Consider the following 18,324-nt stretch of genomic DNA (forward strand, 5'->3'; position numbering starts at 1 on the left):
CCTGGGGAGATTCCAAGTGGACAGAAGAGGACAATTTTTCACAAGAGCAACCAGCCACTGGAATAATCTCCCCTGGGAAGTGGTGGATTCCCCAACACTGGACACTTCTAAGATTCAGCTGGACAGGGTGCTGGGCCACCTTGTCTAGACCAGGCTTCTGCCAGGAAAGGTTGGGCCAGATGATCCCTGAGGTCCCTTCCAATTTGGTATTCTGTGATAATCCCAGACTTTCCCGGATTCCAAACCAGCCTGGAAGACAGAGGTGCCAAGAGATGCTGTGAGACTACAGTCAGACTGGAGGCAGGGAGTGAAGAGCTTGCAAGTAGGAGAGAAAAGCAGAAAAAGGAAGGTAATCCCAAGATCAGACTCCAATCTTACACCTCGGCAATCGAGGAGTTTGTGGGAGAAGGAGCATACCTGTGGCTAAAGATGTCCCTTCCTCCCCTATCAGCTGTGATGGGCACATCAAGCTGAGTACAAGTTTTAATAGCAGCTGGGCTCATAATTTCTTGGGAAGGGGGGCTTGGCTCCCACCCTGCATGCTGAAGGCTCTCCATTAAAAAAAAGCAAATAAGATCATTTGGTTCAATATAAAATGAATTAAAGTAAATTAAACTGCAGGAGCCATGTGGCCTGCAGAGGCTTCCATTGTTGTACATACATAAATGGCAGCTTTTCATTTTCACTGCTAAGGAATGACAGCTTGAGGGGGGTGGAATTAAAAATAAGGAAATAAATAATAAGACACAGTTGCCAAAGATTTCGTTTAGGAAATCCCAGGTGCCTGCAAGTCTCCCATCCCCTCCTCATGCTGTTGTCAGCAATCTAAGCTGGTGTCCTGGAGAATGGAGTGATGCGTGCAGGGGGGAGAAAGAAAACCAAACCAAAAGAACTGTAAGAAACTGGTATCCCATATTGTTTTATATATATATATCCCTATCTCCATAGGGCAGAAAGATACCAAGGACACACTTTTTTCCATTGGTCTTAATGGCTGGTATGTAAGAAAGGCCTAAGTGAGAATTTTCTTTGCATGCTCAATACAGATGTGCAGCAGAGTTACAAGGGGATGCATTTTCAGAAGTTTGAAAATTCAGAAGGAAAACACTAACGTTTGTTGAACACATAGCATGAAATTACTATTGAATAAATACTTGTCAGTTTTATTTGAAAGCAGGATCTAGACATTGCAAATGAGTTTTTTTTACAGTAAGATTGGCATCACTCATGAAGTTTTTAGTTTATGCTGTTTAAATGGAGTCAGTGGCAAGTGTACGAATACTAGTCCACACTAGCACTGTGGGTGGACTCCTCACTGAATCTTTGAACATATTTTATTGGTGGGTTTTTTTGATTGACTGGTTTTCTTGGTGCCTTTTTTTTTTTTTTTTATACTACCATCTCACCAAATCTGGTTGGAGAAAACTTGCCCTGTATGTGGCAGCCATTCTTTACATAGTTTTGCACTTGGACTTTTGACCAGATACCTGGTCCAAGTGCATACCATGTTTCCTAGCATAGATGGTTACAGTTCTGCCATGTAAACTGGCACATTAAGCTGTTCATATTCCTTCTGAAGCTGTACCTTGGACATGAAGGAAATAATCAGAGTATCTTTTGCACAAAGTAGTATGATTTGGATCATTCAGCTGAAGCAAACTATCTAAAGGCAATGTATTACAGTGTCAGCTGCTCTGTGGTAACTGTGTATTCTGTGATTCTGAAGCTAGTAAGACTCGATTTTGAGAAGCCCCAATGCTTTTCTATGTTCTAATGGAACACAAGCATGTCCACAATTACTTTGGTTATCATATCACCACCTGCTTCTGTCTCTGTACACAGCCATGTGCAATTAAACAGTTACTGTAAGGAAAAGGAACACTTACCTTATAATGATTAGAATTGTTCTGCAGCCCGCCTCCACCTTGTGTCTGAGTGCAACTCCCAGCAACTCCGTGGTCCAAAATCCTGGTGCCCAATCTTTCTCACTGGTCAAACTGTACTTTCCTCCACCACGTGACTAGTTGCACAAGTGACTTGCATGTGCAGTTTTATGCTCCTTGAGCAGCAAACTTCTTGTGGTTTGAGCTCAGAGGGAAACTGAGCACCATGCAGCCACTCACATATCCCTTCTCTCCCAGCCATGAGAAGGGACAAATAGGCCAGGCTTGGGATTCAAGATAGGACCGGGAGGGGCAAATCACCCATTATGGTCACAGGCAAAAAGCAGACTCGTTAGGGGAAGAAAAAAGAAAAGAAAATAGATTTATTACAGATACTAACAACACTTAGAGTAGGACAGTGAGAAGCATGGCCACATCTTGAGAATACCTTCCCCCCACCCCTCCCTTCTTCCCAGGCTCATCTCTGCTCCCAATATCTCTACCTCCTCCCCCGGCGGTTCAGGGGCAGGGAATGGGGGGTGCAGTCAGTGCTGCCACTTCTATCTTTGGTGGTGGGAGCTCCTGGAACTTCTCCCCCTGCTCCATTGTGCTCCCCCTCTCACAGCAGACAGTCCTCCACAGACTTTCTCCGATGTGAGTCCCTCCCACAGGCCGCAGCGTTCCCCACACTGCTCCGCTGTGGGTCACCAACTTTCTCCAACTGGATTCCCTCCCACGGCTGCAGCCCTTCCCGAGCTGCTCCGGCGTGGGACACTCCCGCATGCTGCAGTCCTCCCAGCGCTCAACTACAACAGTGGGGGCTACTTTTTCCCCACAAGATCCTGGCTTCTTCGGGCACAGTCACCTTGATCAACCATGCAAAATACAGGCCATAAATCAGTGCCTGCTCCACCATAGATCTTCACGGGTAGCGGGGGGGCCGCCCTGCCGTCTCACCACAGGATACGGGGGGGCCTCTGCTCCAGCACACCTCCCCCCCTCCTTTCTTCCTCCGTTCCTCCACTGACCTTGGTGTTCACGCAGCTGCCACAACTCCTCCTCACCACGTCCCTTCTTAAATACATTATTGCAGAGGTGCAGCTGATGGGCTCAGTTTTGGTGCAGAAGTGGAGCTGACTTGGAGCTGGGGGAGCTTCAAGAATCTTCTCAGAGGGAGCCACCCCATGGCCCCCTCCTCTGCTACCAAAAAACCCCACCACTCACTCAAACCCAGGACAAAGCTCCTCTTGCATTAGGCATTCATGGAGAACAACTCATGCCATAGAACAAAGTCCGTCCTTCTGCACTGGGGGAAAGAAGGCAAGTTGGAGCAGTTTGCTTCTGCTAAAGCATTTTTCTTTAGGCCACAGCCTCTTCCAGGAGGCTCACATTAGGAGAGAAAGTGCCAGAGGTAAGATGTGTTAATTGTGATGTGATGGCAGCAGGCCTTCTAATGTCCCTGCAGCCTCTCTTTCATCATGGGGCCAGATATTTATCAATCATTTAACATGAAGTTTGTGTACATTTTCTTTTCATCCTGAGAAAAACAAGGTCTTTGGGAGCATTTGAGTCCTCTAGATGCTGATCAAAAAATATGGAAGCATTAAAACAAGCACTGGGAGAAGGCACATAGATGATGTGTTACAAAAAATATCTGGGTAAAGATCTTGCTGTTCCTTATCTGTGCTCTCTTGTACTGTGCAATATGCAAGTTAATCCTAGTTGTCTCTAATAGTGTAGCTAAAGGGCCGTTTCCAGATAGGTGAGAGCCTATCCTCTCCTTGATGATCTTGGATGCTCTTCGGGGCAACTCACTCAGAAATAGATTCACTCCTCTTGGACAGCAATCTGAGCTTTTATCCTCCAGAGCCATAGGAACTACGTGATGGTTCTGCAGAGACTTCTCCCTATTGCAGCCTGGGACAGATGTGGTGCTCCAGAGTCAAAAGTGTGGGATTTATTACTTATGAAAGACTAACTAAAGCATAAGACTAGGTACTGAGGAGCTGGGACTCTTTTCTGTCCCTCTCCCTAACACACTTTGAAAGTCACTGCTCCTCAAAAAAAAGGTTTTAAAGGAATCATTGCTCTTAGGTGCCTTCCAACTTCAACCTTCCAATTTAAGATATCCAAGATGTGACATTCAGGAGTGCTGTGCACTAACAAAATCTCATTTTCCCCTCTAGTTCCATCTTGGAATTAGTCCTCATTAGTCTTACATGGATTTTCACCAGCATCCTCTGTGCCACAATCCTGTTTACTGCTCCTACCCAACACTTTCTTATATTGGCAATATGACCTGAAATCTCAGCAGAGCCTGCTCTCCTCTGATCCAAATTGCCAGCAGGTCTCAGAAGTTTTTTCTCACATCTTCCTGTTTCAGAATATGTCCTAATGCTGCTGGCAACAGAACAAGTGAGACTTGGAACTTCCCTTGAGTGCTAATCACAACTTACAGTTGCCTCATTGCAACTTCTCTCACTTTTCTTACATCCCATTTTAATTCCGTTGTGTAAAACCTTAGCATGCCTTTCTGTTTCCTTCTGTGGAGGCACACATGCACACTTATGCAAAGCCTTATGTCAAAAGAGCCTTCAAAGTCAACACTCCGTTAGGCTATGTGGGAATTAGCATTCTTCTGCAGCTGTAATTTGCCCCCACTGTTGTGTATATATTGTGATTCAAGTTTTAATTACGTGATTCCATGTTATTTTTCTGTAAGACTTCTTCCATCCATTACCAGTATATACTGTGCCCCACGGATGAAGCAAGGTGAGGTATTGAAAGAAGCTGTTGTAGAAACTGGAAAGTGCATAGAGAACAAAGAGACCATTGGAAGAAGAATGTTGTGCAAGTTAAAGTTGAACGCTATGCTAGAGAATTAAATTCCATCCTTTACTTTGGCAAGTAATTCCTATGTGATTCTAGGAGAGTCATGTACAACTACAAACTGAAGTCAGTGGTTTAGCTTTTAATGGTAATGTGATCTATAAAATTAAGTGCTTTATAAAAAGTCTAATCCCAGACATCTCAGCTTGGACACCAAAACAACCTTACCTTAACCTTAGTCTTTCCAGGTCTCAAGTTTTCATTTAGAAAATGCAGAGAATAGCTGTCCCTTATGTCAGCCAGCGATGTGACAATAAGGTGTTTTTTTTTAAAAAAATCTTTTACTGTAGTGGTGATGTCATAAAGAGACTGAAGAAATTTTAGTAATTTGTTTCCCTGAGCAGAGCTCAAATGGCATGATCTGCCATCAAGTAATGAGGATATAAGAAAATACTAAAAAGTTACATGCTTAATGAGTAGCACTCACCCTCTGTGAATAATATGTGTTCATTGCAGACTATATAATACTGCATGTACAGAAGGAAAATTGCAATAGCATGAAAATCTTGAATTCTGTTCTTTCAAAATAAGTGCTTGATTTAAAGTATAAAAATAGCCTATGTATAGAAGGAGGCAGAGGAAAATTGGAGGTTATACGCGAGTCCTTGACTTAGTCTTTAACAAAGGAATCTGGAAAAAAAAAGGAATCAGAATTTCACCATGTGGTATCACAAGGCTCATCAACAGAGTTGCTATAATTAGATCCACAGCACAGTCCTTTACCACTTGTGCTAATTAAGTGTTTGATAACAGTAGTAGTGAACTGTTAGCTTTTACAGTAACTGACCCTACAGAGGAAGCAGGGTAAGCAACATACATCTTTTTAGTCAGGCTTAACTCCAACCTGTGCCACTGGCTTGACAACAGAGCAGAGCCTCTTTTCTGGTATCTGACTCTACACTAACCAGGAGCTATAATTTCAGGTAATATCCTACTTAATCTTGGCAGTCCAGCAAGGTAGATATGCTTACTCTGGAGGGCTGGCTCCTGCACAGTCCAGTCATGCATTGGAGCTGGCTCACAGGCTCACCAAAAATAGCTCTTCCTGATCTTAAAGAGCGGTTCAATTTCTATAGAGTATATTCAAGAGAAGATTCCCAGATTTACATGGATTTTTTTTATGAAATAGGAAAAGTCACTTAACTGAGGCAGGCCTTGCCTAATTTTAAGTTGTTCCCAGTCATATGCACGGGAGAAATAATTGTATTTGTGCTTAATATAGCACACAGTTCTTCCTAGTCTTGGTAAGAAACAGCTGAAGTACTTTAGCTGAAGTTTTCAAATAAAATACAGCTTGAGACAAAGATTTGGCTTTGAAAATTTCAACCCCTAGATAGCCAAGGTGAAAAAAAAACCTAAACAGCAGAAGACAACATGCTATATTGAATGCACTTACAAGTAATGGGTGCCATCTGCAATAAGTTACTGCTATCAGAAGGCTAAATTTTGCTGCTGAAATTATCGGGAACAACCCTTGTTTTCTAAGCTGGCTCAGAAGGAAGACCCCACTTCTGCTGCAGCCCTTTGTAGAATTACTTCTGATTTTCTAGGCACTATTTGTAGTTTAAAAAAGGGTTGGTGCGTTGGCCTGAAATGTCTGACAAGACTTATACTTCTGTAAGCATCTACTGTAGCAATAGTTCTCTTCTAAATGATGCTCAGCTGTCCTCATACTGCTTTCCCCCTCCTAGCTGTAATCAGTCTGATCTTATCAACAGGCCTCTCTGAAATGGTCAAGTGGGTGGTGTTAATGGGCTGGATGGAGAGATGCCTTCATTTAAAACTTAACTTCACTCTTGTGAAGGTGTTAACAAGTATCTAGCTGCTTAAATATCCTGATACTTTGCAGTTACCATTGAAAACTGGAGATTTGCATTAGATAAAGGAATTCTAAAAGCTTTGTAAAGGGTGGAGGTTGTTAGAAAACTGAAATTTGTCACTTGCTGCATATTCATTTTAGAGCCACACTCTGCCACTTCCAATTCCACAGCCTGTCTGGAGCTCTAGGGCTGCCTGTGACCCATCTTTCCTCACATCTTTCTGTGGGCACTAGTGTTTTAGTGCCTCAAAAGCTTCTCTTGTAGAAGAATTCCAGCTTTGATGTCCCAAAATGCTGGATCCAGAAGTTCCATCTGATGCAATGAGATAGTAAGCAGTGATCTGTCCCAGCCCAGCCTGCTAGGGAAACAAGGCTAAATAAAAGAAGATGAGTGAGCTAGCTGAGAGGAAGTCAGAGAAAGCAAACATTTTGCTGCCTTTAGCTTGCTGGTAGCTTTCAGCAAATCTGGCTGAGGAGGGGGAGGCAGAGAACTGCCTGTGCGAAGGGAAGGAAGTGACAGCGTAGTCATTAGCAGACTGTGACCCTCTGTCACAGGGGCTCCTGACATAAACGATGATTGTATTGAAGCATGAGGCTGGATAGAGACCTCTGTGCTAATTTAATAAATTGCTTGCATTTAGGGCCCCAGATTGTTGCTGTTACATTTTTTGCTATGTGATGCCACCTGGGATTAACAAGGAGGAGGGGTTGAGGGGGGGTGGGGAGAGGAAGAAAGCAGCCCAGGTCCGTTAGCAACCGCTGGTGTGACCTCACTCCTTGTCCCAGGGGGCATATGAGATCATGAGAATGCCAGAGCTCTCTGAAGGATTCGATTTGTTCAGTACAGCAGGATGGCCTGCCGAGTGATCTCATCTCTGAGACCCTAGGGAAGGGCGCTAGCTGCTGCTAGCCTTGTGGACTGCAGAGAACTTAATCCCCACTCCAAATCTCACCAATTAACGACTGACCTGTGATGACATCACTGATGACAAAGCTAACTGGGACAACACAGCAAAATTCCAGGGGAATTTCCCCTTCTCCATGATCTTACCAAAATAATTTTGACATGTCAAAACCAAATCTTTCAGTCCAGATAATGTCACTGCAGATTAAGCATAGTTCTGGGCTCACGGCTTGCCCTGACTGAGTGCCCTGTTACCAGTTCTCCCTTTTAAACAGTAGGACAGAACATAAACAGGTTCTCGTTAAGATTGGGAGCCCCTAAATTAGATCACCTAATTTAGCCAGCTTCTCTAGTGTTAAGTGTTTTAAAATAGAAATTATGCGGTAAGAAAAATCCATTTCAGTTGTTGCACCTCATGGTTGTAGTAAGCCAGGAGGGAGTTTATGTTACCTTGCAGGAGTCCTTCAAGGAAGGAAAGCTTTCTAATTGGAGTAACACCAGAATGGCAAGGACAGCTTTGATGAAGGTTCACAAAGGGTGTTGCCCATTCTTTGAGTCTCTTTTGAGAGGAAAGTGTCTCAACCAGCATGCTTCCCTCCTCCCCACCTTTTCTTCCTTAAGGTATTCAGGAAGGTTTTATATCTTTGAGTTTAAAATGCCTTGAGGGTTGGGGGTTTTTTTGTTGTTTTTTTTGTTTGTTTGGTTTTTTTTGGTTGGTTGGTTGGTTTTTTTGTTGTTTTTTTTTTTTGTTGTTGTTGTTTGTTTGGTTTTCAGCACCATCCTTTTTACCTGTGTACTGTACAAGAGCCAACGCAGAGTTGAAGGGGCAGGATGCTGGCAGATAGATAATTTCATTCTTTGGAATTACCTAGAAAGCTGTCAGAAAGACCAAATTTCACCTTATATTTCATTGCTGTGCCTTTGGAAGGTATGTAGGATCAAAGAGGCCTACCTTGCATTCCTTTTCTCTATATTAGTAGTACCTACAAGATTATATGACATAAAATGGAAGTCTTAACCTCTGTTGCTAGTGTTCTGTAGCATTGTCCAGATATACAATAAATTGTATATCTGTAGCCTGCTCCAAAAGTTTAAGGTTCAAAACTGTAGAATAGCTGGATAAGTAACAGAGCAGGAGGAACACTGTGAAACAGTGAAGAGATAGGTATCCTTTCTGGGCACCGAATGAAACGGCTGCAAAGAAAGCTGCATCTCCTGAATACTGGGCTTTGTACCATTAATAGAGTGTGTAGGTGGACAGTGAACACAAGTCTTGTAAGCTTCAAGCACTGCACCTGTTAAGTGCTCTTCTTTTGGCTTCCTGACAGTAATCATGTATCACTTGTTTGGTTGTTTTACAGGGAAAGTTTTACCTGGTTATTGAGGAGCTGAGCCAGCTGTTCCGCTCCCTTGTCCCCATCCAGCTATGGTATAAATACATCATGGGAGATGATCCATCCAGCAGCTACTTCCTAGGTGGGATCCTGATCATCCTGTATAGTCTCTGCAAGGCAAGTACCACCTCATTAATAACATCTATGGAGCTGTATCAAAGGCAGGAGAAACAACACAGCTGAAGGGAACAAATACACCTTTTGATTATTGCTATCACTACCCAGGAAGGGAAGCTGCAGCACCTGGAGACACCAGATGCTTTAGCTGCCAAAAGCATTTTGCTTCAGCAGTATGTGGGCATTGCTGAGCTAGAGGAAGATCTGTGACTGCTCGTGTAGTGTTGCATCAGGCTTATGAAGTCATTGCTGCTTTCTCATATCTTTCTATAAAGGCTAGAAGAGAATGGGAGTGGAGTCTTTGGGGACCAGTCCTGGAAGAGATGTTAGCTGCCTCCAGACTTCTAGATTATATTTTGAAAGAAAGGTTGCAGACAGTTAAATGTTTCTCTAAGCCTTCCTGTCTTTCAAGGCAGGGTAGGTACTGTGATACACAGTACTGAATGCAGCAGGGAGAGGGAGGGTCACCCATGCCCTGCTTAGATAAAACAGGTAGTTCTGGCCCCATTGTAGGTCCTGGTCTAGCAGATACAAGTCCAGCATCCCAGTGATGAACAAGAGTAATTAATGTTTCCTCAAAAACAAGAATTGTAAGAGCACAAAGTCTGCCTGTACAATTGTAAATGAATAGATATGGCTTATTTAGAAGAGTCCTGAGTCTGAGGTCTAGAAATATCGGTATTTCTAATTGTGTGTATTGAACTCTGCCTGGGGGCAGAGCAGTAGCTGAAACAAATAATGACATACCTGTGTTATCCATCCCCCTGAGAAAGGACAAGCGAGTCAAGCTTGCTGCAGCCCTGATACTTGTCTCTACCTAGGAGAAAGGGGTTATGGCTTTGCAAAAGCTGACTGAAGAACAGAGAAGAGAGAGTATATCTGAGCTGAAAACAGCTCAAAGGGGCTAATGGACTGCTGAGCAATATTAAATCATACTATAGCTCTTTTGTGAGCTGTGGCTGCAGTTGCAGCTCAATGTTGTATTGGAATGGGGCAGTGCAACCCCTGCTGTCAAGGAATTTACGTTTTTTGCAAACAAGGTAAGCAGAGGAGGTCACGGAAAGTGAAGTGACTTGGTCACAGCATGTCTGTGATCAAGCCAGAAACATAGCAAACAGTGCCAGAATAGAAGGCATGAGACCAGCGTAGTTCCCTGCAGAGCCATCCATTCTCTCAGCTGTGTGCTTCCTGCTCTTTACTCCGTGCTGTGGGATTGTTTCCCCTTTCAGAGGTGTCATTGTCTGGATCTACTCTAGACAGTGGTATCAAACCCTTCCATTCCCTTCTAACTCGTCAGATCCATTATGCAGATCACAATCACAAGAACAGATTTCAAATTATCTGTCTGGTGTCCCATCTTTCAAAAGTTACTCAACACTCGGAGGAAGGATACTTGCCTGCAGTTCTACATGCCATTTCTTACATCTGAAGAAGTCCTCCTAGAGTGAAGCAGCAATGGGGGCCATCTGCTCCTTGGAGAAAGGGGAGCGGAGCACAAACACACAGCTGGCAGGGCAAGGGCCTCACCAGCCAGGGCCCAGCCCTACAGCACCCAAACAAAGGAAGCAGGGAAGGCCTGGAGGTGATATCAATGTTCAGAGAGTCCAGATCTACAGGTGGTACAGAAGGTCCAAGATAAAGCCAAACCATCAATCCCCAGGGCAGGATCAGGTCTGGTGAAGGCAGCCAGCGTCAGACACAGCCCAGTAATTGTAGGGCATAGCTATGGCAATGAGGCAGGCTGAAGGTGAAGAAGGGAAGGTCATTCCTTGTGCTGGGGAGTCCGGATCAGTGGGATCTGTAGCCAGGCACAGGTATGGCTCTGGCTGAGCTGGAAACCAGCACTTGCATAGCACAGCTCAGACATGAGCTGAGGCCTCCAGAGCTGAGTTTAAGTAGAGCTCCTGGGCCCATGGGCAGGGACTGTGGGCGGAGGCCCCAGGTGAGGCTCATCAGGGCCATGAAGGCCTATTAATGCCCTCTGGGCTCCAACACAGAGGTGCTGGCAATTTTTAATGGATTAACTTGATGTTTCTGTACTACAAAGCCTTTATAAGTAGTGTTGTCATGATCAAGACTGGAAAAGCAACCTAATTTTGAAAAGTTCTTCTGATCGGTTATTTAGAAGCTCTGTGAGAAGAGGACAGCTATCTACTGGCCTTGCCTACAATTTAGGACCAGGATTGTGGGGTACAGTTTCGTGAAAGTGCCTTGGCTATAGCCTATGCCTTTAACATGCATGTTTCTTCCTTTAATTCATCTAGTTCATCAGAGGTGTAAATGGAGGGCTAGGCCAGCTGAAGGGTGATAGGTTCAGGAACATGTCCCAGGCCATTGTTGGCAGCTACTTAGCACCACAGATGTGTCCAGGTTAGGATTAGAACTCTGCACTCCAGAGACTTTGCTTGGAAGTGAAACAAAAGTGGGAGGACACTCTTCCAATACAGACCATGAAATGCTAGGTGCATTCATCCCATTTACAAGCACAAGAGTTGCAGGTCTAATTCCTTGCCTGAGACACTGAAAATATACCCAACGGAGTCCACATTAGCAAAGCCACAAACCACATTAGAAAAACCACAGAAGCCAATTTGGCACTCAGACCTTCTGTGCTCCTGGCAAAAATCCAGGGCTCAGCTAGGGCTGCGTCCCCTTTCCCTACACAAAGGGCAGGCTCGACTTTCAGAAGGTTGTATATAGTGCAGCTGATACGAGCTGTCTTGGTGTCTTGTCTGGCCTGCGTAAACATGAACCTCTGATTTTGGCAAAAAAATCCCAGATGTTCATCAGTAAGTGCATCCAGGTCTTATTTTCTCCCTATCCTGAACAGAAGCACTCACTGTCTGTGAATCCAATTGTTGCAATCATATTGCTGGAAAGATGACTGATGCAACATAGACTTCAGTGCATGGGGTAATAAGTGGACGTTAAACTACTGAAACATGCATCTTCTGGGGGTACAGGAAACTCCAGAGGGAAAAAAATTAAAGAGGGGAAATGGATTGGGAGAAAGGGAGACATCAGAGCCAGAGCAAAGGCATCAGAAGACACTCTAAGCAAAGCAACCAGAAAAAGCCGTGAATTGGACTGTGGAAAAGAGCCGATTCCTCTCCTTGTTAGAAGATAAAAAGTCTGTAGCAGTCGGCAGCCTCAAATGCTAGTTGCTGACTGGAAGCATTACTGGAAGGACCCTGGGAGCCTTTTTACGTGCTGACTGGAAGCATTATTGGTGCCTTCATTTGATTCCACATCTATTGCACGATGATCTCATTGGCATTCCCTGCAGTGAGCCCACTTAATCATGCTAACCAAAAAAAAAAAAAAAACAAAAAAACCCAAGCCAACTCCAGGCATTCTGGTGCCTTTGTACTGCTTGTCCACTACCGCTCTGCATATTCTGCATGACATCTTCCCCTGCCCTCCTAGCCACTTCTCGCCCAGACAGGTTAGAAATGGAAAGGTCCTGTCTGTTATGTCGTCTGGCCCTTCTCCCAACCAATGCAGGGCTGTTCTTTGCACAATCATTTCTTCATACCTTGTCTAGTTTATAGTGTCTTTTTCCCTGTGTTCTGCCAGAAGATAAGGAAGATGAAGCTGGCATACCAGATTAGGTTTTCAAGCTGTTTTCCCTTTTATTAGTAGTAGCCTGTCTTCACTTTAAGAACTCTGAGTGTCTCCTCTCTTGCTCAACCCCTTGATATTTGGAGGCAGTTTATCATCTTTTCCCTCCATTTTCGTACTGCTCAGCCAAGCTGTAAATATTTATGTCTTTTAGTCTCTTTTCAGAAATCATTTTCTGCAGGCTCATTTTCTGCCCTTCTCTGAACTGCTTTTAGTCTTTAATGAGGAGCCCAGAATGAGCGCTGCTCTCCAGATGCAGTTACATCATGTTTGCTGGGCAATGGAGGGAGGGGGGAAAGAAAAGAACCTGGTATTGGCCCCGCTGTTGGCCATCTTTGGGCATCTTCAAAGTACCGGGGTGCTGGAAACTCACTCCCTTCCTGGCATTTGAAGTTTCTCACTCTTTAGGCAGATGGGAACAAGTCAGCCTCAGTCCTGCTTCCCATTCCTCAGTCTGTTCTTTTCTTGGTAGCATTTAATCACTGCACTCTGCTAAATCACTCTCTGCAGCAGGACAGGCAATTCCCGCTCCTTCTTTCATAATATCATCTGGGCCTCAAAGTGTCAAGCTGTGTGGCAGAGCCACACAATCCTGGAAATCCCGCTTATCCCCAGAGGCTGAGGAAAGCCATTTTGTGCTTCTTCCGTGTGAAAAGACAGCCCTTTCTTCCCTCTTTCTGAAGCTAGCCACAGTATTTTCTAACCTCACTTCTGGACTTCTCAGGCACTCGGTTTTCAGAGCAGGAAGGGGTCCATTTTAGCCCTTTCCTACTTAGTGGAGCTGGGCAATTTACCCTACCGCAACGCCCTGATACCTGCTCCTCTTCCTGTCCTGTAAAATCCCTGATTTGTAATCCATTGTTATCAAAGCTTTCTTGGCTACCCTTCTCCACTGTCAATTCACATTTATTGCATACTTCATGATCACCATGAAATCTTTTTTGGCACCATTGTCACTTAGGATCTTTGTTCCCTCTGACTATCCATTTCGAGACACTAGTTCCTGAGTTTCTGGACTGTACACGCACACATACACGCGCACACATACACACACACACACATTTTGTGAAAAGTATCTAAAATAGAATGTCTTTATTGCAGTCTTTTGACATCTGTGGTCGTGTGGGAAGTGTCCGGAAGGCACTGAAAGTCCTTTGCACCCCACAGGTAAGTATTCATAAGTATTCACAGTTTCATAGGTGAAACCTTGTTGCTATTGAATCATGGAGTTGAAAATTTCTCAGTGTATCAGGATCATAGAATAAAATAATTTGTTGCCCTTTGGCTGGATAAGCTGGTATCTCTTGTCAGGGATGTTAGGAAGCTTTTGTGATATCTGCCCTGTCCCAGCTGTGGTAAGAGATTGTTGCTCATCTGGCCTGTTTTGTCGGATTGGAAACGCCGTGTCATGAATTAATCCATTGAGGCCAAAACTGCAAGAAGCTGACAAATCTTTGTAGTGCAGAGTGTGAGAAAGACTTTCAATAGAAGTATGTAGTGCCTGATGTGCAGTGACATTAAAATAGATCCTACAGTACACAGAAATTATTCCAGACATTGCATTATACAGTGCTGATATTTAGATCTGTTGTAGTAAAATACTGTGACTTATATTTTAAAGACTGTAGAGGAAAGAAACATAACATCATAGAAGTTTGTTAAAGCTTCCCTTGCTTATTCTGTGGGCTTGGGCCAGTTACTTTTCCTCCGCATGTTTCCATTTCCCCTATTACTGTTACAAAAGGAGAAGCAACATTTACCATCCATATATTTAAAAAGAAAAGTGGGAAGCCTGTGGGTACTGCTGCTGTTATTCTTTCTTCTATTGTCTAACTTGCTAATAATAATACCTCCCACTATCTAAACACCTCTGCAAATGATGCTGAATTAATCCTTTCAGCTCCCTGTTGAGCTCATTAAATTTCATTATCATTGCTCCACAAGTGCAGGCACTAAAAGATGGAGTCAGCTCGAGGGGAAAACAAAACAGAGAGCACAGAGCTCCAGGCTCCCTCTGTTCTGTGTGCTGGGGCCCAAATCTCCCTGCCCCATACACAGTGACATAGCACCGGTGTCCTTCCCAGGTCACACAGGGAATCTGGCTGTGAAAAACAGTGTCTTATGTATATGCTTAGCCACAAACCAGATTATCTTCAAACCCTTTGACACTGGGATTTTTTTCCACCTCTCCCTAACAGACCTATGGAGTTCGTGCTACCAGCCAGCAATGCAATGAGGCAGGTGACATCTGTGCCATTTGCCAAGCAGAATTCAGGGAACCTTTGATCCTTATGTGCCAGGTAAGACCCCAAGCTTTCCATGTCAGCTTCCCCTGTTGGCATTCATTTGGTTAACTTCTGCAGCTGGGGAGAGGCACAGTTAGCCTAGGTACTTCTAAAATCATTTGCTGGGTCTTTATCTAGGTCCTGTTTATTGCCCTCTTCCAGATAGCCAGTGATTCATGGTAGCTGAGCTGCTCTTTAGGGGCTGATCATAGCTATTGAGAGGGAAAAGACCAGCCTTGTAGCCCAGGGACTGCCAGTTGGCAGTCCAGATCTTGGATCTAGAATGCAAGACATTTTTATCTGACTCCTGGGGAGACTGGCTAGTCAATAGTCAAAGCGAATGATCAGCAAGTGCCACGAGAGGGGCCGCGATCCAGAATGAGCCTGATAGGGTGCATGAAGACTGATGCAGCACCATGTCATCGTGGTCTGGCCCCGGAACACCTGGACAGGAATAAAAGTAGTTCTGCATATCAAAGTTAGTCACCACTGCCAATAAATGGGAATTGTCCTGTTTCTCACTTGGTAAACACCGGCAAAACCTAGACCTTAAGAACGGCATGCTCTGAGTAATGCAGTAATCCTAATCTGGTGCGGGTAAAACCCTTCGAACACACCACGCTGCCGTGGGTTCTGTTAATATGTCAGAGGCCAGCTGAAGGAATTGCCTCCTGGCCAGACTGGTGATGCTTCTCCAAAATTTTCTTTTCAGTTGCTTGTCACTCAGTAAAGCTTTGTCTGTTGAGGTTGAAATTCTACGTCCTGGAGGTTATTATCTCTGGCTGATGTGTGGTGTGTGCTGGAAAACCGTAGGCAGAATGATTCAGCCGTTTCTGGAAGTGGAATTGGTGGGATACATGCTTTCTTGTGATATCAAAATAAAGCTCAAGAGCCTTTTTCTGAAGAGCTTTAACATTTCCACACTTTGTCATAGGGTTATCAAACTAAAGCAAGTAGGTCCCCTGTGCATCAAACGTGCCTCTTACTATTCCTGTGAACATCTGTGCAGATGTTATCAAGCTGGAAGCCCCAGAGAAGCTATTTCTGTATGTGCTTATCAGAGCCGAGATTTTGAGGAGTAACATTTCTGCTGACTCCAGATGTGTTGAGGAGGTCTCGGATTCTTATGGCTTCTGATACACCCTCCTTGCCCCGTTCCTGCTCTTCTGGGCTGGGGTAGATGGGGTCGTGTGCTGGACATCCATCCCTCCTGATCTCTCTACCCAAGGCAGGCTGGAGGGAGAATCCTGTTGAGGCTCAGTGTAGGAATGAGAGGAGAAGATAAGGGGTGAAAACTGACATTTATAAAGAAGGGGAAGCGAGGACTGTGAAGCTCCTGACTAGAACCGGGTGGTTTCAGCAGAAAAAAACAAATGCAATAAGGAGTAGGGGGAAGGAAGGGGGTTGTCTGAGCTAAATAAAGGCTTGTAAAATAAACAGGGGAGCTGAGGATGCAAACAGGGTAGAGAAGACCCTCTCTATGTCATCGGCCTTTTTAATGTTTATTGCAATATTAAGAAACAGAGTAATATAGCAGTAGGTTTGGCAAACTGATGTACTAGTAATGCTGGGATTTATTTTTCATATCACGTGAGTACTACTGATCAGCTGCACTGTCCACCTCAGCTTGAGTTGTTCCTTGCTCCCATCGCTGTCCTGTTGAGTGTGCACACTTAGTGACAGGACTGGACCTCTGCCCTCACCGTGACAATGCTCTTTTCTCTCCACAGCACGTGTTTTGTGAAGAATGCCTCTGCCTCTGGTTTGACAGGGAGAAGACCTGTCCTCTGTGTCGTTCTGTCACAGTAGAAACCCTGCGTTGCTGGAAAGATGGCACTACCTCTGCTCATTTCCAGGTGTATTAAAACAAACACATACCAACAAATGGAGTAACATGTGCAGAGAGAAAAAAAGCTGGAAAACGCTGTGATCTCATACCCCTATTTAGTTGCCTGTGGGTTTTTTGTCTTAGTCCTTCTTCCAGCTCTGTTTCTCCAGGAGCCAACAGAACAATTGTTACTAGCCAGAAACTTTATCCTCAAAGGCAAAAAAGATGTGTTTTATGTTATGGAAAACTCCATGGCTAAGCTAAAGCCAAGATTTTTTCTTGAACTTACATGGTTATGATCTGCTTGGGATGTTTCCTTTTTTTCTGTCCTTTTAGTATAGCTAAATATTGCATGTATAGGGCAAGTGTACTGCGAATTGCATGTGTGTAACCAGGTATACTGGAGAAAAGCTGCCCCTCCTCTGGTTCAGACTACTCATGAGATCTTTGACATTAAATGGCACTAGCTTGTCTGAATTTGCAAATTCATAGCATTACACTGTTGCTGCTATATTACCTTTGAGAACTCTCCCAAAACAGTGCTTCAGAACCTCATGCCCAGAGTTTATTTGGGGTCTGAGAAATGTCATTTCCCAGCAGCTGTGTTTTTGCAATTGATTCCACGAATTGTATGTGTTGTCATCTTAATAAAATGTCAAGGAACTTGGAAAAGACTATGCTACTGAAGGTGGAAAGGACACTTGCTTTTCTTTGGAATGTTTTTCCTCTTTAATTTTCCTTCAATTTTCACAGATTTTCTGATTTCCTAGCCTACAGGGAGGACAGTGGGAGGCAGGGAGAGATTGAAGTCAAGTTTGATTTATCTAGGTGAAAAGTTGACATCCTAACCAAGAGCATCTCACGAATTCAGGTGTCTCTGCAACGTGCTCCTCAGCACAGCCACGTAAGGCAAGGCTTGCCAGCTTTAGAAACCAGCGCCGCTCAGCATCCAGAACCTGCCTGGCTCCAAAACCAGGAGCAGTGTGCTCATGCAGCACACAGCCCGTTCAGCGCCGCTGGTGCCGGGAGCGTGGGGGCATCGGAATGCAGGGCCCCTGCGGAGCCTGGGCTCAGCAAGACTTACTGGCTTGAGGGCAGAATTACAGGGAAGCAGCTTCATGGCTTTGGGAGCTGGTCTGGGTTATACACAAGCTGGCTAATCCACCTGTGATGGTGGAGACTTGATTGTAGCACCTCCGCTTCAGAAAAAGCCCTTCGAGGAGGTACCTTGTATTGTTAACAGGAGAATTATCATGCTCGAAGTGCTGCTGTCCCCGTCTCTGCTGAGGGGGCTGCAGTGGCACTTGCATGAAAATAGAGTTGCTGTTTGTTCACTGGAGCTTTCCCTTTCACTAAACAACCTCTGCTTTTTGCTGCACGTCCAGAGAAAGTGCCTCATTAGGCAATTGTGGCATCTTCCATGCTCATTACTATGGAAATGGCCGTAAGGTTACAATCCCACTTGAGTGGATAATCAGGAAGAACTGTACCTGGGGGAAATGAGCCTATGTGTATGTACTGACTGCCGCCTTCCCCTCCTGCTGTGAAACTCCACAGGGAGAAGAATTAAAGCAAACAGGAGCT

At 44.5% G+C, this 18,324-nt stretch overlaps 1 protein-coding gene across 3 annotated transcripts in view; it reads left to right on the forward strand.

The window, feature by feature from the left end:
- Positions 1–16,950, forward strand: part of RNFT2 (ring finger protein, transmembrane 2) — a 33,538-nt gene extending 16,588 nt beyond the window's left edge. For all 3 annotated transcript variants that reach the window (XM_033001438.2, XM_033001439.2, XM_033001440.2), the window contains 4 exons: positions 8,857–9,006; positions 13,729–13,794; positions 14,826–14,927; positions 16,643–16,950. In XM_033001438.2, the coding sequence (XP_032857329.1) occupies positions 8,857–9,006; positions 13,729–13,794; positions 14,826–14,927; positions 16,643–16,777 (453 nt within the window). In that variant the 3' untranslated portion in view covers positions 16,778–16,950. The remainder of the gene's footprint in view (positions 1–8,856; positions 9,007–13,728; positions 13,795–14,825; positions 14,928–16,642) is intronic.
- Positions 16,951–18,324: the final 1,374 nt, after the last annotated feature.

This window comes from Tyto alba, unplaced genomic scaffold (genome assembly GCF_018691265.1).
Source record: "Tyto alba isolate M040663 unplaced genomic scaffold, T.alba_DEE_v4.0 Super-Scaffold_44, whole genome shotgun sequence".
NCBI lineage: Eukaryota > Metazoa > Chordata > Aves > Strigiformes > Tytonidae > Tyto > Tyto alba.